Here is a 27,721-nt window from a genome sequence, read left to right as displayed (position 1 = left end):
ATTGGTAAGTATATTAACATTGTAGTTTCGCATTTAACTAATAAATATTGAAACGTCCGCCTCTGGTTATTTGTCAAAAAACTTGATGTTGACGTGAAAACGATTAGAGAATTGAAAAACGTCACGGTTCTTAGACATTACTACGGTTGCCTAAATCGACTAACCAATGAACATTAAGGGTGAGATTACGTCACGAGAGTTTACTGTCATTTGAATCGTAATATGATTTTTTTCGAATCCTGAGAAAACCAAGTATTTTAGAAAAATTTAAACGCAGGATGCAAGATTACATTATTACCGAGGGCGGAAAGCCCCTTGGAATAAACAAGCAGATTCTATTGAATGAAATATTTGAAATTAAATATCACACTTCTCTTTTATTTTCAGCCCTGTAACTTATTAAAATAAACATTATAGAAGTTTTCAGGGACTTTCAGCCCTCGGTAATAATGTAGTCTTTCATTCTGAGTTTAAATTTTTCAAAAATATTTATTAGTTTTCTCAGGATTCGAAAAAAATGAATACAATTAAAACACATTGAGAATTTTGACATGCGTCAAAGTTTTGCATTAACTCAATGTAAAATTCTGAACTGTTGCATTGCAGCTTCCCTAATAATTATTTTACATCAAAAGACATTAGAAACTATTTAAAGAGGATTGAAATCTGTATTGGAAATAACTGTTAAAATTGGTCTACGTAATTAAACATATTCCAAAATTTTGTAAAAATGTAATACATTTTAGTTTTCAGCCCAAACTTAGGCCACACACAATGCAATAATGTTCACATTTTTGAACTGTCAATATTTTTATTTTATCATCTATTGTTTAGAAACAATACAGTTGATAAGATACCCTCAGTTGCGGAGAAAGGATTAATAATAAAGATTTTTTTATTCAGTCAATGGTGTGAGCACTGTCAGTTAAATAGTAACGTGTGGTCTTACTTTTACACGCATACCTATTGTGGCAAATGTATCATATTTTTCAAAATTTTGGAATGCATTTAAATCGTAGAACAAATTTAACTTTAGATTTCAATACAGATTTTAATTCTCTACAAGTATTCTCTCATGACTTTTGATGTAGAATAATTAGGGAAGCAGGAATTCAACAATTCAGAATTTTACATTGAGTTTCCTATGGCCCTTTTTACGATTCACGACCCGGTATAAGATAAAATGTATACTATTTGTCTTATTATTTCATAATAACACAAATAATACACATATATACACAATAACACACATTCAATGATCGAAAACAATTTAAAAATATGGGAATGTAAACTCTTGTGACGTAAAGTCAAAAATATAAGTCTCCCCACCACTGTCGGACAAGACAACCGTAATAAAGTCTAATAACCGTGGAAAAACGTCAACGTTTTGACAACTAACCAGAGGCGTACGTTTGAATATTTATTAATTAAATGTAAAACTACAATTTTAGTATTTATTTAATGTATTCATCAAAATGAGCTTAAACTCAAATAAAATTAGTAGGTATGATTGAATAGGTATTTTCGACACCTTTCAAAGGGGGTATCACTTGCCCTGAGGTGCCATTTAAAATTATCGGTCACAGTGGCGCTGTAACGTCATCTGTCACTATTAGGTACGTCACTTGTTATGACTATGTGGTTGAGAAGCCTGCGTCCGTTTATTTCCTCCCTCCAAATTTCACTATAATAAGTATAACCGTTTAACATATACGAGGGGGGGGGGGAAGGAGTTTATTACTAGCACTGTATAATGAGCCACACACATAAGAGAATAATGTGACTCTGAGACTGTTCAATGGAAAAAATTATATGAACTGTAAAATTTTTGCTTGTAGCGCTCTCTGAACGAACTTAAATATAAGACGGCTTTGGTTTCGTTTTCCAACGAAATGAAAATGTTTATTTATTTTTCTATAAAATTTTTCTTCTTCTTTGTTACTGGCATAAGTCATGCTTGTTTTTCAATGCTCCAGTATTATCGCTCTTATCATTATTTATACTTCCCACTGGGGAATGATCTCTTACTGATCTCACACCTCTGTCCTCAGTAATTCTGTCTACAGTGTTGTTCTACTCCTCCACTGTTTTAAACCTATCCACTGTTTTCTATTTCACATTTGCCTCTAATATCTATTCTTCTGGGTAGGTATAGGTTTATGCATCATTTCTGGAGTTTCAGCATTCTCCTTATTCTTACTGTGTCGAGCGGGATTCTTTTATTTTCTCCCCATCTGGTATCAATTGTTTTAACTTTTTGATATTTTTATCTATAAATGGTTTAACAGAAATATACTCAAAAAATAGCCCTCTCTCTTCTTCTATTTTTGCTTCTGCCACTATGCTGTTTTTGATATTACGTTTTCGCTCATTTTGATTATCTTTAGTAATATTTTGCTTGTATTTAACAAGTGAATAGTGTCCCTCAGTTTATCTATCGAAAATAAATTTATTTCAGGTCGAAAAAGTTTGTTCCATTTTTGTATTTTTTAGTTTTTTCTTTCAATTTTCTGTCTATGAAGATGGAAAATGCCATGAAGATCCAGATAACGTTTGTTCAGTTTATTTGTCATCACTGTAGTTGTTAATTTTAGTCTTCTGTGTATTAATTTAAGAACCCCATATTGTTTTTCTCTGTTTTTTCTTTTTAAAGGGGGATATTAAACTCTATTCCTGCGATTTCCTAAGTAATCTAAGATTTTCTGAATTTCAGTGCTTCCGCGATTGATCTTTCTTCGATACGCCGTTTCTTCACCTATTACTATTTCTGGTGTGGGTATCAATTCGTTCTTCTGTTGTTCCCTGATCATTCTCACTATTTATTTCTGGCTTCCGTATAGGTTATATTCGATCTGCTTGCAGATGAAGTACCCCCTTTATTTTTTAGGATTATGGCGCGTATTTCGTTTTGAATTCTTTTTAAGTCATCTCTGTTGTGTTTGTTGCATTCTATATTGTGTAAATACTTTCTTTTCTTCTTCACACTTCATCTTCACTTCCTTTTCCAAGGGATTTTCTTTCTGGATATGTTAGTGTTCATGATCTTTCTCTCAGCGAGAGCTTCCCTCGCTACTTTCTTTTAAGTTATTCCTGAGCTTTTCCCAGCTTTCTTCAATTAAGTTAACTAGTATTTTGGTGTAAGCAATCCTATGACATTCTTTATCGGTATTTTATGAATCTATCTTATTTGGTCCCATATTGTTTTCTTACTTCATTGTGAATTAAGTGAATTCATTGTGAATATTTTCACCTAATATTGACTGGACCTTCCCCTTTTACGGTCTTTCTTGTTAGGAGCAGCTACGCATTATTTTTTAATACATGAAAAATTTCCTGTTCTAGTTACTGATTTTATATTCCATGATGCCATTAGTTTTTGATTTTTTTCAAACTCGCGTCTTATAAAATATTGGGAACTCAATTACTTTCGCAAATAATTGACACATGTTAAAAGTCTATATCTTAAATTTTATCTGCAAATCTGGCATTAACCATTGCTTCTTGGAATACTTCTGTGCATTACATTTTGTGGAGCGATTATGATAATCTTCTTGTGCACTAAATTTCATAAGGAGATACTAGATTCTTTTTTGTTTATGCAATGCACTTAATACATAGATTGGACTCACAGATAGATGGAGGAATTGTGAAATGTTTTAATACTGTAAGACTGTTGACTGTACAGTAGATGGTGTTTTTCAAAGAAATTTTTAATTAGCTGTTAATACTGGTTTACTATTTTGATTTGTCAACTGCCTAAAACATCTACTTGATTGATTTTCATATCTATTGTTTTTTATTATTTGTTTATTTTATGATATTTTTCCACTAACTACAGCATGAATTGAACTAAAAAATTATGCATATCTTACATGTGCATATTTGTAGTTTTTAGAGGCAACCAGTTAACCATAGAGAATGCCAAATTTGGATTATTACTCTAAAAACAAATGTTTGTTATGTGTTTTATATTTAAAGTGCAAAAATTATTAAAACCAATAATAGAAAATATACATTTTTGTTTATCATAGTTTAGATAATTATTAACAAATACAAACGACAGTAAGATTAGTATACTTGAAAATGGAAAGAATATTATGGAAGTATTAGTGTTGTAAGATAATTTAGATCGAGAATTGAGACAGTACATATTTATATTCATGTTCTCAAGATGGAGACCTTACTGTGTAGCTAATATCTAAGCTTAAAACTTAAGAAATGCGTAGTCGCATTTTATGTTTATTCTGTATATCAGACGATACTATATCGTCTACTACTACAGTACCATACCATCTGATATGAATTCATTTTACTTATGTTTCGTACAGTATAAATACCATTGCAAGTCCTCCGCGTCATAACAAGATAAGTCACATGATACCAACACAAAATATTTAAGTCATAGGTGTTAATTTTTAGAATCGTTTAGCCATGTACACTTAAATTACAGCCACTAGACATATCTTATTATACAGTATGTCCCTGTAAGTTGTATCCATATGGAAAACTTTTTTATTGTTAATTTTACGAAAAAAAGTTATTCTTCATAAAAAGCTCTGCATGGTCCAAAACCTAAGATTCAATCATCAGATATTAAATTTTATGAATATTATACGAGATATGTCAAAAAGTTTGAATTTCCCTCAAGAGTAAAGTAGCTTTATTTTTCACATTTGAAAATTGCTATTATGAAAAGTTGTTTGGAATTAAAAAAATATTTTAATATGCAATTACATCTAGTCCTGTCGCCAGGGGGGGTACAACGGCCTCCTTTATTCAGATGGACTTACCCAAGTTTTTTTTATGTATTTTGACCCGTAGAACACGAATTTTTTGGGTAACAGCTGATCCGGATGTCGATAAGATTGTTATAAACAAAGAACTTGAGGAATAATATAACAGCGATTTCTCGCAAAACATAACATTTTTTTGTATTTTTTGGGTCATTCTAAGCAAAAAAATGTTCCTACAAGTTTTTTCGTAGGATGCATAGTTTTCGAGATAACCGCTGTTAAAATTTCAAAAAATCGAAAAATTGCAATTTTTGAACTCGAATAACTTTTGATTTAAAAGTAAAATAGCAATTCTGCTTACCGTATTTGAAAGTTCAAGTCAAATTATATCGGTTGTGATTATTTGCATTGCTAAAAATTTATTTTTTTATTGTTAAAGAAAGCTATAAACACATAGTGTTTCCCGTACCTAATACATGCGTTTTAATACATCCTACATAGATGTACCTCGCTTGCACTTGTTGTACCTACTCTACCTACTTGTTCGATTTTAGATGAGAAATCATTGAAAACATCACTCACGCACTAGGTGTTTATTACTGTTTATAGCTTTGTTTAAGAATAAAACAATTAATTTTTAGCAATGCAAATAATCAAAACCGATATAATTTGACTTGAACTTTTAAATGCGGCAATCAGAATTGCTATTTTATTCTTTAATCAAAAGTTATTCTGGTTCAAAAATTGCAATTTTTCGATTTTTTGGAAGTTCAACCGCGTTTATCTCAAAAACTACGCATCCTACGAAAAAACTTGTAAGAACATTTTTTGCTTAGAATGGCCCAAAAAATACAAAAAAATGTTTTGTTTTGCGAGAAATCGCTGTTATGTAATTCCTCAAGTTCTTTGTCTATAACAAACTTATCGACATCCGGATCAACTGTTACCCAAAAAATTCGTATTCTACGGGTCAAAATACATGAAAAAAACTTAGGTAAGTCCATCTGAATAAAGGAGGCCGTTGTACCCCCCCTGGCGACAGGACTAATCCTTTTAATTGAATTTTTTTTTAATTATGGATAACATAATTTCTGTTATTTTAATTCTTATAGGTAACTCTTTTATTATTAATTTTACGAAAAAAGTGATTCTTAATAAAATGTTCTGCATGGTCTAAAACCTAAAAAACAACCATCTTATATCAAATTTTATGAATTTTATACGAGGTATGTCAAAAAAGATAAATTTAGATCAAAAGTAAAGTACCTTTATAGTTCAGAATATTTCAATTAGAAGAATATAATTACATACTGAAACATGGTTTTTAATTCTAAATAACTTTTCATAATAACAATTTTCGATATTGTGAAAAATAAAGGTATTTTACTCTTGTGCGAAATTCATATTTTTTGACGTACCTCGTATAAAATTGATAAAATTTGACATAAGATGGTTGTATTTTAGGTTTTAGACAATGCAGAACTTTTTATTAAGAATCACTTTTTATCGTAAAATGAATAATAAAAGAGTTATCAGAATTGAAATAACTGAAAATAATGTTATTTATCCATAATTTTTCAAAAAAAAATAATTTCAATTAGAAGGATATAATTGCATATTAGAATACAGTTTTTAATTCCAAACAACTTTTCATAATAGCAATTTTCAATATTGTGAAAAATAAAGCTACTTTACTCTTGAGTGAAATTCAAACTTTTTGACTCACCTCGTATAATATTCATAAAATTTGATATTTGACGGTTGAATCTTAGATTTTGGACCATGCAGAGCTTTTTATGAAGAATAACTTTTTTTCGTAAAATTAATAATAAAAAAGTTTTCCATATGGATACAACTTACAGGGACATACTGTATATGCGTAGAAATAATAATTGAAGATTTCTAATAATGTAAACCCAAAGAAATCTACCATAACTTGTTTCATTTAATTCGTATAAATGGATTATAAAGTGTTTTAATGAAGCACATTTTTCCGGATTACACTTAAACTTAACGAAGGTGATATTTTAGTATAAATTGGAAACATTTATTTGACAGTTGCGGTGTTGAAACTTTAGGTTTGTTTTTATTATGCAGGTACTTTGAGAATTTGTTTTATTATATTTATTGTTTTCATTATTTACTTTAACGTAAGATTTTATTAATTAATTCTTGTTTTCTATTTCTAATTTTTTTATTTATTAACATGGAATATTAATTTGTTTTGTTTTATAATTTACTTCTGCAATAATGATGTGATATACTTGATTTAATATGAATTTCGAATACTTTTTGTAATTCGGCAACAATGTCAACTTAAATCTCGACGTAGATAAAGATGTGCAACGGTATTTTACTGTACCAACAATACATTCCAAAGAAAACCTGCAACAGATCTTTAATATGGAAACAATATCAATAATCAAAAATGTTATAATAGTTTAAATGACACAGAAATATTTCTATGCAACATGAATTAGGGACTATTACCTAGGATTATTACCATAACAAGAAGAACAAACAAAAGCACGAAGTTTAGATGGGTTGATGAATGACATATTGATCCACTTAATTAAAAACTATTATACTTCAACCACTATTTTGCCAGTAGATGGTAACAATCTATAATTTTAAACTCAGTTATATACTAAACTTAACGGCAAACGTTTTGCACCACCAAAAATTATGCTCATTTTAGGGATAAACTATTTTTTTTATTATTTTAGATTTTTCGTTGGTATTTACACTGTTGGACAAAGGTTTACTCAAACTTCTTTTTTGAGCTTAAACTGAGCTGAAGAAAAGAAATGTTTTTCTTATGTTAAGTTTGAGACACCCTCTAGGGAGGACAAGATACAGAAGTGGGTATACATCAAAATCGTGTTGTAGTATTATAGTCCAGAAAGCCACTGCGCATCTGCTAGGAAAAATATTCTAATTCGGATTTTTTGCACAATCTTACTCAAAAAGGACTCGTTTTAACAAATTTGCATGTTGCCAGGACCAAAAGGTGGTCAAAAATTTTTTAAACGCTTTTTTTTGTTTTTTCCTAAAATATTTTTTTTTGCATGGAAAAAAGTTTTTTTAGGTTTTTTGGATCATTTTTGGACCAAACAGAAAAGGTCTTTAGTGACTTTTCTCAACAAATGATAGGTTTTGACATATAAGCTATTAAAAATTGAAAAATTGCGAAATCGGCCATTTTTAACCCTCAAAAACTATGTGAAAAACTGAAAATTTGAATGTTGCCAAGGTAGGTAGATATTCTTTAAACATCGATTGATGAAATCCCGAAGAGTTTTTTGCAATACAATTTTCAAAACTCCTTTGTTTTTTAATTGCTAATCAAGCGTGCGCAACACTATTTTCCACCGACAGTATGGTGCAAATGAAAGGAATAAATTCGTTATTTCGTAAACCGGCGACTTTAGGGAAAAATCCCGAAACAGGTCGATTTTTATTTTTAAGTTATGATATTGTGGCATATATGGTATACTAGTGACGTCGTCCCTCTGGGCGTGATGACGTAATCGATGATTTTTTTAAATGAGAATAGGGGTCGTGTGGTAGCTAATTTGAAATGCTCTTCAATTCTATATTCAGTAATGTAAACATTTACATAATTATTCATACAGGGTGTGCTTCTACTTCTTTTTTTGTCAAATAATTTAATTTAATAAAACAATTTTGGACACCCTGTATAAATAATTATGTAAATGTTTTTATTACTGAATAGATAATTGAAGAACCTTTCAAATGAGCTAGCACACGGCCCCTATTCTCATTTAAAAAAATCATCGATTACGTCATCACGTCCAGATGGATGACGTCACTAGTATAACATATATGCCACGATATCATAACTTAAAAATAAAAATCGACCTGTTTCGGGATTTTTCCTTAAAGTCGCCGGTTTACGAAATAACGAATTTATTTCTTTCATTTGCACCATACTGTCAGTGGAAAATAGGGTCGTGCACGCTTGATTAGCAATTAAAAAACAAAGGAGTTTTGAATATTGTATTGCAAAAAAATCTTCTGGATTTCATCAATCGATGTTTAAAGAATATCTACCTGCCTTGGTAACATTAAAATTTTCAGTTTTTCACACAGTTTTTGAGGGTTAAAAATGGCCGATTTCGCAATTTTTCAATTTTTAATCGCTTATATGTCAAAAACTATCATTTTTAGAGAAAAGTCACTAAAGACCTTTTTTGTTTGGAATGACCCAAAAAATCTAAAAAAACTTTTTTCCATGCAAAAAAAATAATTTTAGGAAAAAAACAAAAAAAAACGTTTTAAAAATTTTTGACCATCTTTTGGTCCTGGCAACACGCAAATTTGTTAAAAGGAGTCCTTTTAGAGTAAGATTGTGCAAAAAATCCGAATTAGAATATTTTTCCTAGCGGATGCGCAGTGGCTTTCTGGACTATTATGCTTTCTAAACAATTAATTTTTTGAATTTCCCTGATATCTTTAAAACAAAGAAAATGGGCGGTTTCATTCTTTAACATGTGTTTTAACTGAAACAATACTATATTAAAAATAAAAAATAACAACAATTAACAAAACTTTAAAAACAGAAAGATGTATAATGTAAAAAGTTCTAATCGACACTTATTGGGACCGTGCAAGTCTGGAAAAGCGACACCTGGTTTCATAGCTCGGCAACACTTTTAGCACTTTTAATTATATTGGCCACTCATATTGGTCCTGGTTACTGGAAAATTGTCAAGACCATAGCCCAAAAAAATTAAAAGAAGAAAAAGTAATATTAAGGTTATGTTATTAAAATGTTGTTCTGAAGCTATTTCCTTGTGGCATTTTTATGACTAACTATTTAGATGGGAAATAAGCCACAATTAAATTGAAAAAATAATATTTTAATAATTCTTCTTCTTTAAGTACCGTGCCCAAATTTTTAGGCGTGGGTAGCTTCCATAACAATTTGCCGATATCGTTCTCGATCTTGTGCGGCATGTAACAATTGATCTGCTGATAAGCCAGTCCATTGACGAAGCTTTCGGAGCCATGAATATTTCTTCCGACCAATTCCTTTTTTTCCGTCGATCTTTCCATTGAGTATTAGCTGCAGTATCCTGTATCTGCTACCTCTCATTATATGCCCCAGATATTCAAGTTTTCTCTTTTTTATCATCTTGGTTAAATCACCTTCGCCTTGACCTACTCTGTTTAAGACTCTGTTTGAAATGCGTTGAACCCAAGATATTCTGAGCATTCTACGATACGACCACATCTCAAAGGCTTCTAATTTGTTTATCATGTTAACCTTCATTACCCTTCATGTTATCTTTCATTTTAATAATAATCAGTAGTATTTTGTATATTGACAACGAAACCCGATTTGGGCTTCGAAACGTCAATAAAATTATTTTTTCAATTTAATTGTGGCTTATTTCCCATCTAAATAGTTAATCATGTTATTAAAAGATAAACAATTGTATGTAGTAAATAAAATTAATTATTAAAATGCACTACTACAAGCAAAATACAATTAATAGTTGAATATACTTTTATATAATAATTGCATATCATATCAATATTGTGGATCAACATATAATTTTTCTTCTTCATTGACAGTAGATATGGAATATACGTCAATTTGACAATTTCAATTGACAATGAATTATTTAAGAAAGTTGCCATATTTCTCCGCTATTCGCGCACGATCGTTTCTCGTATCCCCTCCAAGTACTTGCACACGGCGAATACTCATAAGAGTTTTTTGTCGACTAGGTAAGTGGTATTCACAGCGCAACGTAAAAGAGACGAGATTGTTTAATGGAGGCTCTGTGATGTTTAGGGGTGGAATTTCCTTGACAGCAAGGTGTCTTTACGTGGAGACTCTTTAAATAGCGAAAGATACATTACAGAGATTTTCTTATATAGGAAATAATTTCATTTTAATGCATGACAAGGCTGGCTCACGTAACCGTATCGTTACTCAATATTTTAGTGAGGTAAATATTCAGATATTGAATTGGCCCCCTCACAGTCACGACATGAATCCTATTGATCACTTATGAGAACTTGCAATATTAGTTTACGTTGTTTCTTTCTGTTTTTAAAGCAGCGTTACCTGTTGTTTGTTATTGTTAATTTAGTATTCTTCCAGTTAAAACACATGTTACAAAAGTAAAACCATCTATTTTATTTGTTTTTAAAGATACCAGGGAAGTTAAAAAACAAAATGTTCTCAAAACATGATACTGCAACATGATTTCGATATACCTGTTCCTCACTATAGGGTGTCTCAAACTTAACATAAGAAAAACATTTCTTTTCTTCCACCCGGTATAAGCACAAAAAAGAAGCTTGAGAAACAATTTGCCCAGCAAAAAAACACTAGCAGAATCCGTTGAGCAAAACGAGCATAATTCTTGGAGGGGCAAGAGTTTATACACCGGTATTATCTATAGATTGGAATATTGCTGATTCAAACAGATATTCAATTCAAACTTTCTAAATTCTTAGATATCTCATCCCAATTATCTTACAATATGATTATTAATAGTTAGTAAATGTCACACTTACGATGCCAAAAAAGTCATCAATTTATGAGAATCGACATTAGACCTAATCGGTGGTGATGTGATGAAATTGAGGTTAGCTTTGCCGGTGACCGCAAAAGCTGACACCGCCACTTCTCCGAACGCTCTCAGATTACCCTCGGAGATGTGATTTTGCAAAATATCTGCGGATTTGTCGGTAGTGACGTGAAGCACGTAAAGTGGGGCGTTCACCTATAGACGTTTTAAAAGTATTGTTAGGTCGGCTGTACACGGACTGCTTCAAACAGTTGAGATCGACTGCTTGAAGCAGCGACTGCGCGGTGAACTAAAATCTATTATGGCAGTCAATGAGGGTATTTGGTTCCGAATTATATTCCTACTACATCGATTTACACAGTAAGTAGGGAATAGCTCTAGAAACAAAGTCTACCCTACTATGGCGCTTCTTTCTTGGAGGCGGTTCCCACCCCTTCAAAGGGTGAAATATTTTTTGGTCAAAATAACCACGGAAGTGGCTAAAGAACCAAATTCTAAGCAAAAACTGCTCTTTATTTTTTTTAACTTAATACTTTTTGAGTTATTCGTGGTTGAAAATTGGCCATTTTCATTGAAAAATGACACCTTTTCGGACGGTTTTTTGCGAATACCTTAAAAACTATGCATCTAACTAAAAAAACTATATAAAACATTTTTGTAGCTTATAAAAAAAACAAAGGGATACGTTCCTTCATAAATCTTTTAGTCATAATACAAAAAGAGATATGGTAGGTGAAAAGAGTTTGTTTTTTTTTTTGGTGCAAGCTCAAATCGGTGTATTCAACTTGAAATAACAGAGAAACGGTCGATTTTAGGTGTATAATGCTACCAATATTTTTTGTAGTGCTTGAAAAGATCTTTAAAATTAGTACATTGAAATTAAGCGAGATATGCTGCAAAAAAAATTGATGACTAATGTATTTTAAGAAAAAATGAGAAGTATATTTAACACCTCATCAATCAGAATTTAAATGTATCGTTTTCCTTCTACAATACCTTTTATTATAGTGTTATTTCTGGGTTCAAAAAGTTGGACGGGTTTAAAATAAATGGTTTTTGAAAAAAAAAGATCAAATTATAGAGCGCATTTTTAAATTTTCTTAAAAATCTTCCTTTTTCTCCATGTAACTCGAAAGTGATAAGAAAAAAAGATACGGTACAAAAATGTAGGGTTTTTTTAGATAAAAATTTTGTTTTTGTTTATTACTGTATCTCTCATTATTTTCAAGTTACATGGAGAAAAAGGAAGATTTTTTAAGAAAATTTAAAAATGCGCTCTATAATTTGATCTTATTTTTTTCAAAAATCATTAATGTGTAACCCGTCCAACTTTTTGAACATAGAAATAACACTATAATAAAAGATATTGTAAAAGGAAAACGATGCATTTAAATTCTGATGGATGAGGTGTTAAATATACTTCTCATTTTTTCTTAAAATACAGTTGTCATCAATTTTTTTTGCAGCATATCTCGCTTAATTTCAATGTAATCAATATTTAATATTGCTCATTTTAAAGATCTTTTCAAGGACTACAAAAGGTATTTTTAGCATTATACACCTAAAATGACCATTTCTCTGTTACTTCAAGTTGAATACACCGATTTGAGCATACACAAAAAAAAAAACAAACTCTTTTCACCTACCATATCTCTTTTTGTATTATAACTATAAGATTTATGAAGGAAAGAATCTCTGTGTTTTTTTTATAAGCTACAAAAATGTTTTATATAGTTTTTTTTTAGTTAGATCCATAGTTTTTAAAGGTATTCGCAAAAAACCGTTCGAAAAGATGTTATGTTCCAACGAAAATGGTCAATTTTCAACCACGAAAAACTAAAAAAGTATTGAATTTTCAAAAAAAAAAAAATCATAGAACAGTTTTTCCTTAGAATTAGGTTCTCTAGCCACTTTCGTGGTTATTTTAACCACAAAATTTTTCACCCCCGATAAATGAACCGCCCCCAAGATAAAAAGCGCCATAGTATATAGGGTAGACTTTGAATTAGGAGATAAGTCGAGACTATTCACAAAATTTCATTAAAATCCATGCAGTAGGATAGAATTCGGAGGTTATATCCTGTTCTTGCTCTCATTGACTGGCGTATATTTTCTGCCATATACTCGTACATGGCAGCTCGAGCAGGCACGACCAAGATTCATAGATAGGTAGGTTGCCTCGTAACTATGTGGGCGGAAGCGAGGGTGCCGGAATGCCTACGTCACCCATACGACAGAAATCGAATTTGACAGGTGTTTGTGGTTGCATTTCCGTACATTTTTGTGGAAATTTCTTATAATATCGTTTATTTGGTTAATGTTTGTTGAGTTTTAAAGTGTATAAGGACAATACAGTCGAACCCGCTTATTGGAATAGCCTTCGTGCCAAGAAAAAGTATTCCTATAACCGGGATATTCTAATAACCGATCATTCGGGGCCTCAAATTTCTATTCCTTAAAGCGGGATATTCCTATAAGAGGTATTCTAATAAGCGGGTTTGACTGTATTAACACACTATAAATACTTATTTGGATACTATACAAACACAATAAAGTGTGTTTTCGTAGCCGATATAAAGGTTAGTCTAACAATTGTAATATGTAGTTTTGAATGTTATAATAATGAAATATTTTTTAGATGAGTGGCGGTAACATTTGTAGCATAGCTATAGCAACTTCAAAATTCCTGAACCAGATGGAAACAAAATAATACTGTTTACATTTCTCAAAGACCCTAACATTATCAAACAATGGGTAATAAAATGTTGCCTTAAAGATAAATGGGCCTCTAAACATAAGAAAATATGTAGCAAACAGTTCCTCGTGTCTGATTATGTTAATGTTATGTTATGTGCTTTTTGTGTTTTAATCTAATAATAAATTATTTACATATATTATTAGTTCTTTTGTTCTTGCATACCACTAGAAATGATAAAAATGTTTCACAATAAAACACTGAAAACTTTTGTTTTCTATACTTCCAGAAAATTTATTACTTACAACTATGTGACTACAGCTGTTTCGGCAGAGTGCCTTTCTCAAGTGATATAATTTACAATGAGTTTGCCTTTTTAAGTCTCTAACTGAAGAGGTTGATGAGTGGGGAGCTGTTTGTCTCGAGTTGGTCATTCAGAATTATATCTGTATTTTTCAATTTATTAATTTCCATAGATTCTAAAAAAGATAGCTTAAGGCCTTTATTTTGGATATGCAGAATTTGAAACTCTTCATTGAAAGAATGATTATGATCTAGAATGTGAAGTGCGTATGTAGAAGTGTCTGTTTTTCTATTGTTAAAAGCCCTTTTGTGTTCTGCTATCCGTTTGTCAAAAGTTCTGCCAGTTTGACCGATGTACGTTTTCGGACAGTCACCACAAGTTAGTTTGTACACACCACTCTGTACTTGCTTTCTCTTTCGGCTTTTATTGTTCTTAATATATTTGCTTAAGTTGTTGTTAGTTCTGAAAGCTGGTATTATTCCTTTCTTTTTTATGTATTTTTGTTGTTATCTTGCCAGTATATGTGAGTGAGCAGTAGGTACTGGGTTTTTTCTGTGGTGGTGAATACACTAATTTAAGGGCTTTTTTATGGAGTTTTTGATTTAAAATTTTGTTAACTGTTTGTTCGTTATAGCCGTTGTTTACTGCTATTTGTTTAATGATGTTTAGTTCTATCTCGAAGAGATAGAGATAGATCTATAGATAGAGATAGATCTTTATAGATAATAGAAATAATAGACAATAGAAAAACAGACACTTCTACATACGCACTTCACCTTCTAGATCATAATCATTCTTTCAATGAAGAGTTTCAAATTCTGCATGTCCAAAATAAAGGCCTTAAGCTATCTTTTTTAGAATCTATGGAAATTAATAAACTGAAACATACAGATATAATTCTGAATGACCAACTCGAGACAAACAGCTCCCCACTCCTCAACCTCTTCAGTTAGAGACTTAAAAAGGCAAACTCATTGTAAATTATATCACTTAAGAAAGGCACTCTGCCGAAACAGCTGTAGTCACATAGTTGTAAATAATAAATTTTGTGGAAGTATAGAAAACAAAAGTTTTCAATGTTTTATTGTGAGATAAAATGAACTTCCATCAAGTAACGGTCGAATCCATCAATTATGATAAAAATGTTGTACATTCCAGGAAAAACATAATAAGTAAGTACCTACATATTAGTATTTTTGCTTTTCAACTCTTTCTACTATTTTTTTTTTTGGTTTATTGTGCGAATTGAACTGTTTCCTCCATTTAAAACACACAATAAGAGTTAAATCTTCTTCAAATCAATTATATTTTTTTGTCAGCACACTATTGATCTGTAGGGAAAATTGATATAATTACCAATACCTATAAGAACCACTTAATATACATAATATAGCCAAGAAAATCCCAAAATATATTGTCAAATCTAAATTTTTGTACCTTTTATTAGCATTGAAACTTATGAACAATTTTAAAATTGTCTTATGGATGACGTATTCCCGCCTTTAAAAAGCGAGCATTTGATTGGTCTAAAGTTACCTGGCAACCTGTCATATCTATGAATCTTGAGTCACGACCACTTCAAGCTGTCAACAGCACGATGAAATTCCATCTAGACAAGGCGAAAACGGCGGGTTCGTTGGGAAAAATATTCCCATGAGATTTTTTTGCATAATTACATTCGTGAGACATCCCAAAATAAGGTTCAAAAAGTCGCCCACGTGAAAAGTGGGCCAAATTTTTTTTAAATATTTTTTTAATCAAATTGCAAAAATCAATATTTTTGGCCAGGACAATTTTTTTGTAGGTTTTTTGGACCATTCTGGATAAAAAAGGTCTCTTATAATTTTTCTCTAAAGTTGATCGTTTTCGAGTTATAAGCAATTTAAAATTGAAAAAACCGAAAAATGGCGATTTTCAAGGCTTAATAACTCGGTTAAAAGTTATTATTATGAAAGTCAGAAAGTGACTAAATCAAAGTTTAATGCCCCCCCTACAAGATCCCGAAGAAATTTTTGTCATAATTTTATTACTAAGCTGTTATTTTTAAGTAATAATATTGAGCGCCATGCACGTGGTAGGCGGCCGTAAATGTGAGTGCAAGTAAGATGCACAATTGGACTGCCGGAGTGGCATCTCTCTCGCACTCAGCGTTTACGGCCGGCTACCACGTGCATGGCGCTCAATATTATTACTTAAAAATAACAGCTTAGTAATAAAATAATGACAAAAATTTCTTCGGGATCTTTTAGGGGGGGGGGGGGGCATTAAACTTTGATTTAGTCACTTTCTGACTTTCATAATAATAACTTTTAACCGAGTTATTAAGCCTTGAAAATCGCCATTTTTCGTTTTTTTCGAAAACGATCAACTTTAGAGAAAAATTATGAGACCTTTTTTATCCAGAATGGTCCAAAAAACCTACAAAAAAATTGTCCGGGCCAAAAATATTGATTTTTACAATTTGATTAAAAAAAATTGTTAAAAAAATTTGGCCCACTTTTCACGTGGGCGACTTCTTGAACCTTATTCTGGGATGTCTCACGAATGTAATTATGCAAAAAAATCTCATGGGGATATTTTTCCCAACAAACCCGCCGTTTTGGCCTTGTCTAATCCTGCTGTCGACAGCTCGAGAGCGGTTGCAAGGCGACAAGCGACAACTTAGGTAATCAACAATCAATCGCTGCAGATGTCAACGACAACCGCTCGAGCTGTCCGTGTATGTCGCTCAGTAGTAATCTGTCTCAGCAGTCCATGTACAGCCGCCCTTAGGATTATTGTACGATTCTAAAGACTGACAAATACAAAATGCTAATGTTAAAACTACAAAATTATCCATATTCAGAATATCGGTATTCTTTGAAAAGTAATAAACGTGAACGGTGTTGTTTATAAAGTATTAAATAAAACTGTTATTTTCAAAATTTTTATAATATTGTGTTATGATCTATAACATAAATGAATGAAGTCGTGTTGAACCAAAGCAATTTTAAGCTTTAACGTTTTGAATGAATGGTGCATTTAAGGATAAAGGCGCAACATGTCGCCTGTCAAAATTTTCAATGTGTTTTAAATGTATTCATTTTTTTCGAATCCTGAGAAAACCAATAAGTATTTTTGAAAAATTTAAAAGCAGAATGAAAGATTACGGTATTACCGAGGGCCGAAAGTCCCTCAGAATAAATAAAAAGTTTCTTTTGAATGAAATATTTGCATTTAAAAATCACACTAAATTTTCTCTTTTATTTTTACCCCTATAACTTATTAAAATAAACATTATAGAAGTTTTCAGGGACTTTCGGCCCTCAGTAATAATGTAATCTTTCATTCTGCGTTTAGATTTTTCAAAAATAATTAATTTTCTCAGGATTGTGACATGTATCTTGTCAGGCCCTATAGCTTCTTCAAATACCTATTATCCGAATAAAAAACTTGTTTAACGGCCTAAAATTGATTATAAAAACACTCTATAACGTCTTCATACATATTTACTACAGTTTTATAAAATACTTTTCATATATTGTGAAAAAATTCAGTTTAACCAACAGATGGGTTAAATTGTTTTTATTTTTATCAAACTAACTGAAATATTCTGGATCAATAACTTTGCATGTGTATGTCACACTTTGCAGTGAACTAGGTAAATCATTCCGCATACAGGCTACAGTTGAACAACTACTTAAATTTTAAATCATGCAACACCATAAGAAGTTTTCAAACGGTGCATCGTCCTAGAAAGCACATGCAACATAGACATTAACAATGTAGTTTAGGGCATTAATTACAATTTGTTATATTGGTAATGCAAAAATAAATGGCTCAATTTAAAAATAGCAATAGAGGTCAAAAATAGCAATCAGATGCAGATGGAATAAACAAAATATTACTCATACCATCCGTTAACTGATGGAGATATTGGACAATTAGAGTATTACATTTAAATATGGACAAATACACTGATCAATTGAGAATTTTAGAAAAAATCTCAAACACTGAAATAGTTCTTAGATGATACAAATTTAGAGACGATTATTCTTTGTTAAATCTTCTTTTACATTTTCTAAGGTTTTTGTATTTTTAAATATTTTTCTTAATGTTACCTTATCTTTAACTTTTGTTTCCATGATTCTTATTAGCTTTTGTATGTCTTTTCCCCCTGCTTCCTACATAATATATTGGGTCTGGCATTTGTCTTTGCTAGCTGGAATCAAATCCATTATCTCTTTAATGTTATTGTTCTCTTGAATGTGTTAAGTTTTTGTCTTTTCCTTTCTGTTAAAGTCTCACTCAACACATCTGTGCATTTTTTCTGCGCTGCTACAGATAAGAAAAATATTGCCATGAGGATCGCCAACATTCGTCACGGATAGGAACATCAAGAAGAAGCCTTTCCTAAGATATGATATCACTGCCTGTTATGATATTATGCAATACCGTTATATTTGTTCTGATAGCTTCTTCGATGTTTATCGCTTAATCCACTTCGTTCAGATTTTCTTTCATTAATACTCATCCAGATAAATTTCTTATGAAGTTTGAGATTTTTTGTCCAAGTTTGTCACTACGCTTAGGTTTTTTTTTTCAGTAGCGTTTAATCGATTAATGTGTATACCCTCTATAATTTCTTCCACCTTAATTAAAATTTACATTTTGAATTCTTCCTCATTTCTTTACCCAGTAAAAACAGAATATTACTAAAAATAGGAAAATTTTATTGGGCATATCTAAAAGTTGAATGGTTTATATTATTTATATACAGTGCGTGTCAGAGAAAACGGGCGGCCCACAAAATTGGTAATTTTTGATGTCTCGAATTTCCTAAACCTGTTGTCCGATTTAAGTGATTTTTTAATATGTTATAGCCTTATTCTTTAACAATATCGGTATAATAATATTGTTGCTAAACAGGTAAATTTTCATTGTATACCTGGTGAACCAATCAAACTGTGTATTTTTTCCCAAAGTTCGCAACACGCTGTGGAATATTCTAGCGTTTATAAAATACTGAAATAAACCCAACTATAGCTTCAGGTTTTCTGAACAGTACTTTTTTGATTCATTCGCTTAAGTTGGATAATAAAAAAGTTAGGTACTTTAACAACTAGCCATGTTCTTCATCAATATAGAGTGTTTCTAATAAGTAATTCTGTATAAAAAATATGACCGTTTGTTTTATAAACATATGTCCGCAAATGCTTCGTTTCCGAGATACGAGATGTTGAATTTTTTCTTACAAAATGACGATTTATTTATTGCTCTAAAACCGACTGAGATATGCAAATGAAATTTGGTAGGCTTTAAGAGATAGTTATTGCGAGAATATAAAAATCGAGAATATAAAATTCTTAATTGCATGTCAAAAATGCGCAATAACTATTTCTTAAAACCTACCAAATTGCATTTGCATATCTCAACCGGTTTTAGAGCAATAAATAAATCGTCAGTTTGTAAGAAAAAATTCAATATCCCGTATCTTGGAAACGAAGCATTTGCGGACGTATGTTTATAAAGAAAACGGTCATTATTTTTTCATGCGGAATTACCTATTAAAGTTTGTCGTACTTGTTTAGAAACACTCTGTATTGATGAAGAACAAGGCTAGCTGTTAAAGTACCAACTTTTTTATTATCCAACATAAGCGAACGAATCAAAAAACATAATGTTAACGTTAACGTGAGGCTACAGTTGAGTTTAAATTTCAGTATTTTATAAATGCTAAAATATTCCACAGGATGTGGTGAATTTTGAGAAAAAAGAACACAGTTTGATTGGTACACCCGTTATACAATAAAAATTTACATCTTTAGCAACAATATTATTACAGCGATATTGTTAAAGAATATTAACTATACCATATTAAAAAAATCACTTAAATGGGACAACAGGTTTAGGAAATTCGAGACATCAAAAATGACCAATTTTGTGGGCCGCCCGTTTTCTCCGACGCGCAGTGTATTTTGGATTTTGATATGATATAATAATACAGTATGCGCCAAAACAAAGGACACTGAAATCAGGAAGCCTGTGAAATATAATCGCGTCATATGAAAGAAGTGACAATAGTTGTCATGGTATTTTTAAACATTGTTTATTCTAACAAACTGTCAAAAAAAGATTCGATACAACGCAAGAAAAAAGATTTATTATTGAGTATTATTTCCGATCATACGGGAATGGACGATCAACTGGACCTAGTTTGTTAATGGTTGCCAATCAATAGGGCTTTTCATCGATTGTCATTTGTTTCGAGCTTCTGTCATGTGTCACAAAATATTAATATATCTATGTCATACGTCTTTGGTTTGTATCATCGGTATATGCCAATAACGTATGACGTAGATATATTAATATAAATGACTGTGAATGAAAAGCCCTATTTCATTCACCTGATCTAAAAACTCTTGATGCTTACGTATGGGGTATGCTGAAACAAGCCGTTTTTACAGAAAACCCACCGGCAACTATTGATGAACTCAGTGAAAAAATTTTGACCTTTTTCAGAAGAATGCAGCAGCCTATTTTTAATAGCATGCTAAGCAATCTTGTTGAGCGTTATGAGTACTGCTTGGAACGCAATGGCGAGCACTTTGAACACATTTTGTATAGAAGCAAAACTTAAAATTCGCATTATTTGAAATGTTGTTATTTAATTTTTCATGTTTAATAAAACTTTAGTTTTTCAGTGTCGTTTGTTTTGGCGCATACTGTACTATATATAATCATGTTTTTGATCAATATAAAAAATCGTATAGAAAACATCACTAACAATAAGCTGTCATTATATATATATCCTATATAAGTGCACTGGGATACCTATATTTAATTGTATGTGAAGGTTTGAAAAGAGTACAGTTTTAAACTGTATTTCTAGTTTATACATAAACTTTAATTTGCAATTATTTGTGCATTATCTATTACCTAGCACCTAAACCAAACACAACCCAAAAATAAAAAAAAATCGATGGACAAACTTACTGTGCTAAACAATTCATTAACACCAAAGGCGTGCTGGGATCTGGTCTGAGAGGGGGACTAAGCACGTGACCCGCCGAGTGATGGAAGCATTCATGCTTGTAGTGGGTACCGTCCGTACCCAATGCTGCGACTAAGGTCTCGCCATACACTCGGGCGCCACTTCTATGAATATCTACGGCTCTAGCAGCCGATTTACTCATTACATGCACTACATATAACGGACAGTTTACCTACAAAATCGTATAGAAAAAGAAACAAAACCAAAAATAAAGATTAACTTAAAAAAATGAAATAGATAATGAAGTAGAAAGAACACAAAGTAAGAATCATTGCATATATTTTCGTAGATGCCATTTTTCGCAAAACAACACTTAATAAGGTACTACCAGCTATCTACGAGAATCATATTCAGCTCAGCAGGGTTTTATTGTTGGAAGTGTGGAGTTCCATAAACAATGGATCTACCTGTTTTATGAAATGATCCCTTGTTGATGAAATTTCACACCTCCAACAACAGCACCCCGCTGAGATGAATATTAATGAGTCTCTTAGATACCTGGTATGGGTATACTATAAGTAATTCAACTTTTATCGGAGTGACACCTTTATAGCTCACACTTTATGTCAAGAAAATTAAACTAGAAATATTATAGGCGGGCGGTTTTTGACGAAAAATATCAATTTCATACACACAAGCTGAAATTTGTTTTAATCAATAGATTACAATGCCAGTATTAGCCCGGGAGGTCGTGTCAAATTTGACCGGAGCATTTTAGCATGGCTGTTTTTTATTTAGTTTGGTGTTCCAAAGCTTATTAACAAATGATGTGTCAGCTGGCCCAAAAACCGGGGCTTTTAGGCAAGAAAAGATAAAATTTGAAAGTAGATGGAAAAACAGTGGGTACACCAAACCGCAAAAAACGAGGAAGACTGAGACAAAGCTGACACATCATTGTGTAGTGTTTTATATACATCATGTAGTGTTTTATATACTTTTTTTTTTTAAATTATGTGTTCTTGTTGTGTCTATGCCATACGATAAATAAAATAAAAAAAAAATAAGACACATCATTTGTTAATAAGCTTTGGAACACCTAACTAAATAAAAAAACAGCCATGCTAAAATGCTCCGGTCAAATCTGACACTACCTCTCGGGCTATATATGCTATGTTAAACAGTTTACCGAAAATTTTCCATGGCAACTTATTTATTTATAACATTATAAAAACCTTTTTAAAATATTTTAAAACAAAGTATAACAAAATTGCTTTTTTCGCTTCGAACCCACTTCTTTATGGGCTGGATAGCTTGGGCGGTAGGATGTCTGACTTCCAGGCAGGTAGGCCAGGCATCGAATACCACCGCTAGCGAGAACATCTAGACATTTTTAAAAATGTCTATAGGCCCCAGTGCGACTCAGAATGACTAAAATGAGTACCTTGGGTAAAACTAGGGGTAATAATAGGCATTTGGAGCGTAGCACAGGCCCTCTTACCTTCCTTGTATACCGCAGGTTCTAATAATCCCAACGCCGCGTTAGCGGTATAAAACGGGAGACTATTATTATTACCCACGTTTTTTAATAATATAAGGATAATATGGAATACAAGAAATCGTTGAAATACAGCAAACCGGCATATTTATGTTTCGTGGACCTTAAGAAAGCATTTGACAAATTAAAGGACGTTATCCATTTGTTATGCTCAAGAGAGATACCTCTAGGAATAATTAAAACGATCGAACACATCTACCAGAACAACACAATAAAAGTAAAAGTGGAAGATGAACTAACTGACCCAATTGAAGCCGGCAATGGAATAAGACAGGGGGATTCCTTGAGTCCTTTATTGTTCAACCTGATTATGGACGAAATAATAAAAAAAGTAAGAACTAAAAAAGGATACCAAATAGGGGAAAAACAATTTAAAATATTCTGCTATGCAGATGATGCAATACCAATATCTCAAAGTGAAGATGATTTACAACGTATGCTGCACCCATTTAACATAACGGCCAGAAAATTTAACATGTTAATTTCCCCAAAAAAGACATAATGCATGGTTATAACATCAAATCCAATAAGATGTAAATTGGAGCTGGAAGGTCAGATAATAGAACAAGTGATGGAGTTTAAATATCTAGGCATCACACTATCTCGCTACGGAAGGCTCGAAACAGAAGTGGAAGATCAAGTGAATAGAGCAAACAGAGCCGCAGGTTGCCTGAATGACACAATATGGAGAAATAAAAATATCGGAAAAGAAATGAGAATTTACAAAACAGTCATCAGACCAATAATGACATACGCGGCAGAAACACGACCCGACACAGAGAGTACAAAAATATTGCTCGAAACAGCGGAGATGAAAGCCCTTCGAAAAAAATCGATGGCAAGACTCTATGGACAGAGCTGGAAGTACAGATATACGACGGAGATGCAAGCTGGATAACATTAATAACTGGGTAAGAAACGGAAGAATAGAATGGAATGACCACATAAGCCGAATGGCAACAAATAGAGTAGTAAAGACAGCGAAAGAAGGTTCCCCAATAGGAAGACGATCAGTGGGAAGACCACGAAAACGATGGAACGCCAACTTATTAGAGACACATTGAAAAAACAGACAGAGTCATGTCTATATAAATGAAGAAGTTTTTTAATAATTTGGGTTATTTTAAGACGAAAGTTATTCTTGTGATTTTGCAATTTTTTTAAAATGTAAATAAACAATTAAAAATGTCGAAAAATGTGTACCCATAGTTTACCACGGAAACCTGCTTATCCATAACAATTTTTCAACAAATAAAAAATTTCTCTTTTATTTGAAACCAATTTATTCCTTCGCTTATAGCAATAACCACATAAGCAGAATGGGAAAGACCCGTGTGATCAAAATAGCAGGAAATATATCACCAATCTGTAGAAGAAGTATCGGCCGACCGCGCAAAAGATTGAGTGACAACCTTCCATAGAGGTATCTATCCTCCAATGAACAAGCAGAATTGCTTATAAAGAGGAAGAAGAAGAAGAAGAAAAGGAGTCTAGATTGTATGCTTCGTTGAGAAATAAAGTCCAAAGCATAACAGAACTAAATGTGGATAATAACTCTTGTAATTGATGGATTCGACCTTTACTTGATGGAAGTTCATTTTATCTAACAATAAAACACTGAAAACGGTTGTTTTCTATACTTCCACAAAATTTATTATAACTATGTGACTACAGCTGTTTCGGCAGAGTGCCCTTCTCAAGTGATTTAGTTTACTATGTGTTTGCCTTTTTAAAGTCTTTAACTGAAGAGGTTGAGGAGTGGGGAGCTGTTTGTCTCGAGTTGGTCATTCAGAATTATATCTGTATTTTTTAATTGATTAATTTCCATAGATTCTAATAAAGATAGCTTAAGGCCTTTATTTTGAATAAGCAGAATTTTAAACTCTTCATTAAAAGAATGATAATGATCTAGAAGGTGAAGTGCGTATGTAGAAGTGTCTGTTTTTCTATTGTTGAAAGCCCTTTTGTGTTCTGCTATTAGTTTGTCAAAAGTTCTGTAAGTTTGACCGATGTAAGTTTTCGGACAGTCACAAGTTAGTTTGTAGACACCACTCTGTAGTTGTTTTCTCTTTCGGCTCTTATTGTTTTCTTAATATATTTGCTTAAGTTGTTATTAGTTCTGAAAGCTGATGTTAGTCCTTTCTTTTTTATGTATCTGGCTATTTTTGTTGTTATCTTGCCAGTATATGTGATAGAGGCAGAAGGTACTGGGTTCTTTCTGTGGTGGTGGATAGACTAATTTCAGGGTCTTCTTGTGGAGTTTTTGGTTTAAAATTTTGTTAATTGTTTGTTCGTTATAGCCATTGTTTACTGCTATTTGTTTAATGATGTTCAGTTCTATTTCGAAGTTATTTTTTGACATGGAAATTTCTGTCAGTCTATGTATCATGCTATGGTAGGCTGCTAATTTGTGTTGTGTAGGATGAGATGATGAATTGTGTATAGTTGTGTCAGTATGGGTAGGTTTATGATATACGGAGAACTCATGTTTGTTGTGTAGTCTGGTAATTGTTACATCTAGAAAGTTTATGGACTTATTATGTTCTGTTTCTATTGTAAACTCAATATTACTATGAAGTGGATTAAAATGTACGATAGAAATTGATCAAGTTGCCTGTTAGTTCCTGTAAAGCATTGACCAATTTATATCATACATTAATTCACTTCATAGTAATATGATTATGGACTTATTATGTTCTGTTTCTATTGTAAACTCAATATTCTGCTTCTATAAGCTGTCAGAACTAACAACAACTTAAGCAAATATATTAAGAACAATAAGAGTCGAAAGAGAAAACAACTACAGAGTGGTGTCTACAAACTAACTTGTGGTGACTGTCCGAAAACTTACATCGGTCAAACTGGCAGAACCTTTGACAAACGGATAGCAGAACACAAAAGGGCTTTTAACAATAGAAAAACAGACACTTCTACATAAGCACTTCACCTTCTAGATCATAATCATTCTTTTAATTAAGAGTTTCAAATTCTGCAGATTCAAAATAAAAGCTTTAAGCTATCTTTATTAGAATCTATGGAAATTAATAAATTAAATAATACAGATATAATTCTGAATGACCAACTCGAGGCAAACAGCTCCCCACTCCTCAACCTCTTCAGTTAAAGACTTTAAAAAGGCAAACACATAGTAAACTAAATCACTCGAGAAAGACACTCTGACGAAACAGCTGTAGTCACATAGTTATAATAAATTTTGTAGAAGTATAGAAAACAAACGTTTTCAGTGTTTTATTGTTAAATAACTATTGTGACCCATGTAAAACAGTAGTTAATACAATAAAAAGTGAATTCCAATTAAATTAAAACCAAAAGTTATAAGAAAGAAGGATTGACTGTAAGGGGTAGGTACTCAACAAAAAAAAATGAGTAACATATGTATTGTATGAACTACGTGTGAAATGGAGGAAATCGTTGAAATTATGGAATTATTTGTAAGCTACTCTGAGATTAAAACAAGACATGATAGCCTACTATCTCCGATACAGATGGAAATAATAATTGAATGCTATTTGTTAAATTTAATAGATTCGAGAAAGCATAAATCGTGGCTTCAAAAGGATTTTTACTAATACATTAGAATATGCAATAGTTCTTATTCTGCGTTAGAGGTACATATAAAAACGACCGATTACTAAATTAAAAATTGTCTAAATGTAATTGTCTACAATCTGAAAAAATAATATTGTACTAGTCCAGTATAGTTTAGATTATTTTTACAGTATAATAATGAAATAAAAAAATGCCTTAATGTCAACAATTCACGTATTATATACATATACATAAAGAACTGAATGTCTTAGGTGGGATCCACAAATTTTTTCTTTTGGTCATTTGTTGCTTCCATATTAATTTAACAGTGTTCCGCGAAATCCCCGAAATGTTTCTCCCATTATCAGTTCCTTTTCTTTATCAAAACACACTGTCACTGGTACTACAGCTCTAGTTAACCGTTTGTCCTTAGTCTTTTTCGACAGCCGTTCTTGTCTATTTCCAACGGGTACCAAAATAGTTCTTTTACTATTAACTATTCAGTTAATTTTTTTGAGTTATTAAGAATTATCGTCGTTCACTTACATTTCGTTTAAGTTACTATGTTGGTGAAATACCTAGTTATATGCAGTAACAATTATTCAATAATTATCGTTTGTTTCGTCAACATTTACTTTGCAGATTAACCGATTATTTTTTTATTCTTATTTTTGTTGTTGACTGTCCTACACTGCATTTGTATACATTGTGTAAATATTGAGATTTTATTGAGTTTTTTAATAAATGTTTTATTCAAGTGTACGATGTCTCTTTTTATTTGATTCTATTTACAGCTCAAGACTGGAACATTTATGTTTTGTCGCAGTAGTGTTACTTATTTCTTTGTTGTAGCGTTATGTATCGTTAATTGTTCCTTTGAGAATTTAGTGGTCAAAATTCCTGGCGCCCTGTCTTTTTGTTTTGTGTATTCAGTATTTCCGTTTTCTTTGAGTCCATGTGTCAAACTATCAGTTAATGTTATCTATCCATCTTTTGTCTATTGTCGTTTCATTAGCCTTATTCGCATATCATTATTTGTTCATTTAACATCTTTTATTACAACTGAAGCCCAACCCAAAGAACCACGCCCACATCTCTTCCGACTGAGCAACGCACGTGGCCTTCGTATCGTCAATGTAGGCGATTGGACCTCTCCATCTTCGGTCATTCCTTATTCCATCTAAGGATAATATCGTCCTGATCCTTCTGGTTCAGCCTTCATGTCCTCTTGTCCATCCGATCGTTATAACATATCTTATAGGTATTAGATATTCTTAATCTCTAAATATATTCGTGAAGTAAAATTAAAATTTTCGAATTTGTTGTTTGTTCACTTGGATTTT

General features: G+C 31.9%; 1 protein-coding gene across 4 annotated transcripts in view; it reads right to left on the bottom strand.

Moving 5' to 3' along the window:
• Positions 1-27,721, bottom strand: part of LOC114327289 (dihydropyrimidinase) — a 165,540-nt gene that overhangs the window by 35,734 nt on the left and 102,085 nt on the right. For 2 of the 4 annotated variants that reach the window (XM_050646627.1, XM_050646628.1), the window contains one exon: positions 11,289-11,497. In XM_050646627.1, the coding sequence (XP_050502584.1) occupies positions 11,289-11,497 (209 nt within the window). Of the gene's footprint in view, positions 1-11,288; positions 11,498-21,276; positions 21,507-27,721 lie in introns of all 4 variants that reach the window. The other 2 variants (XM_028275850.2, XM_028275852.2) reach the window with 1 other exon arrangement.

This window comes from Diabrotica virgifera, chromosome 3 (genome assembly GCF_917563875.1).
Source record: "Diabrotica virgifera virgifera chromosome 3, PGI_DIABVI_V3a".
NCBI classification, from domain to species: domain Eukaryota; kingdom Metazoa; phylum Arthropoda; class Insecta; order Coleoptera; family Chrysomelidae; genus Diabrotica; species Diabrotica virgifera.
The sequence above is the reverse complement of the archived record's forward strand: the minus strand, read 5'-3'. Positions and strand labels throughout refer to the sequence as shown.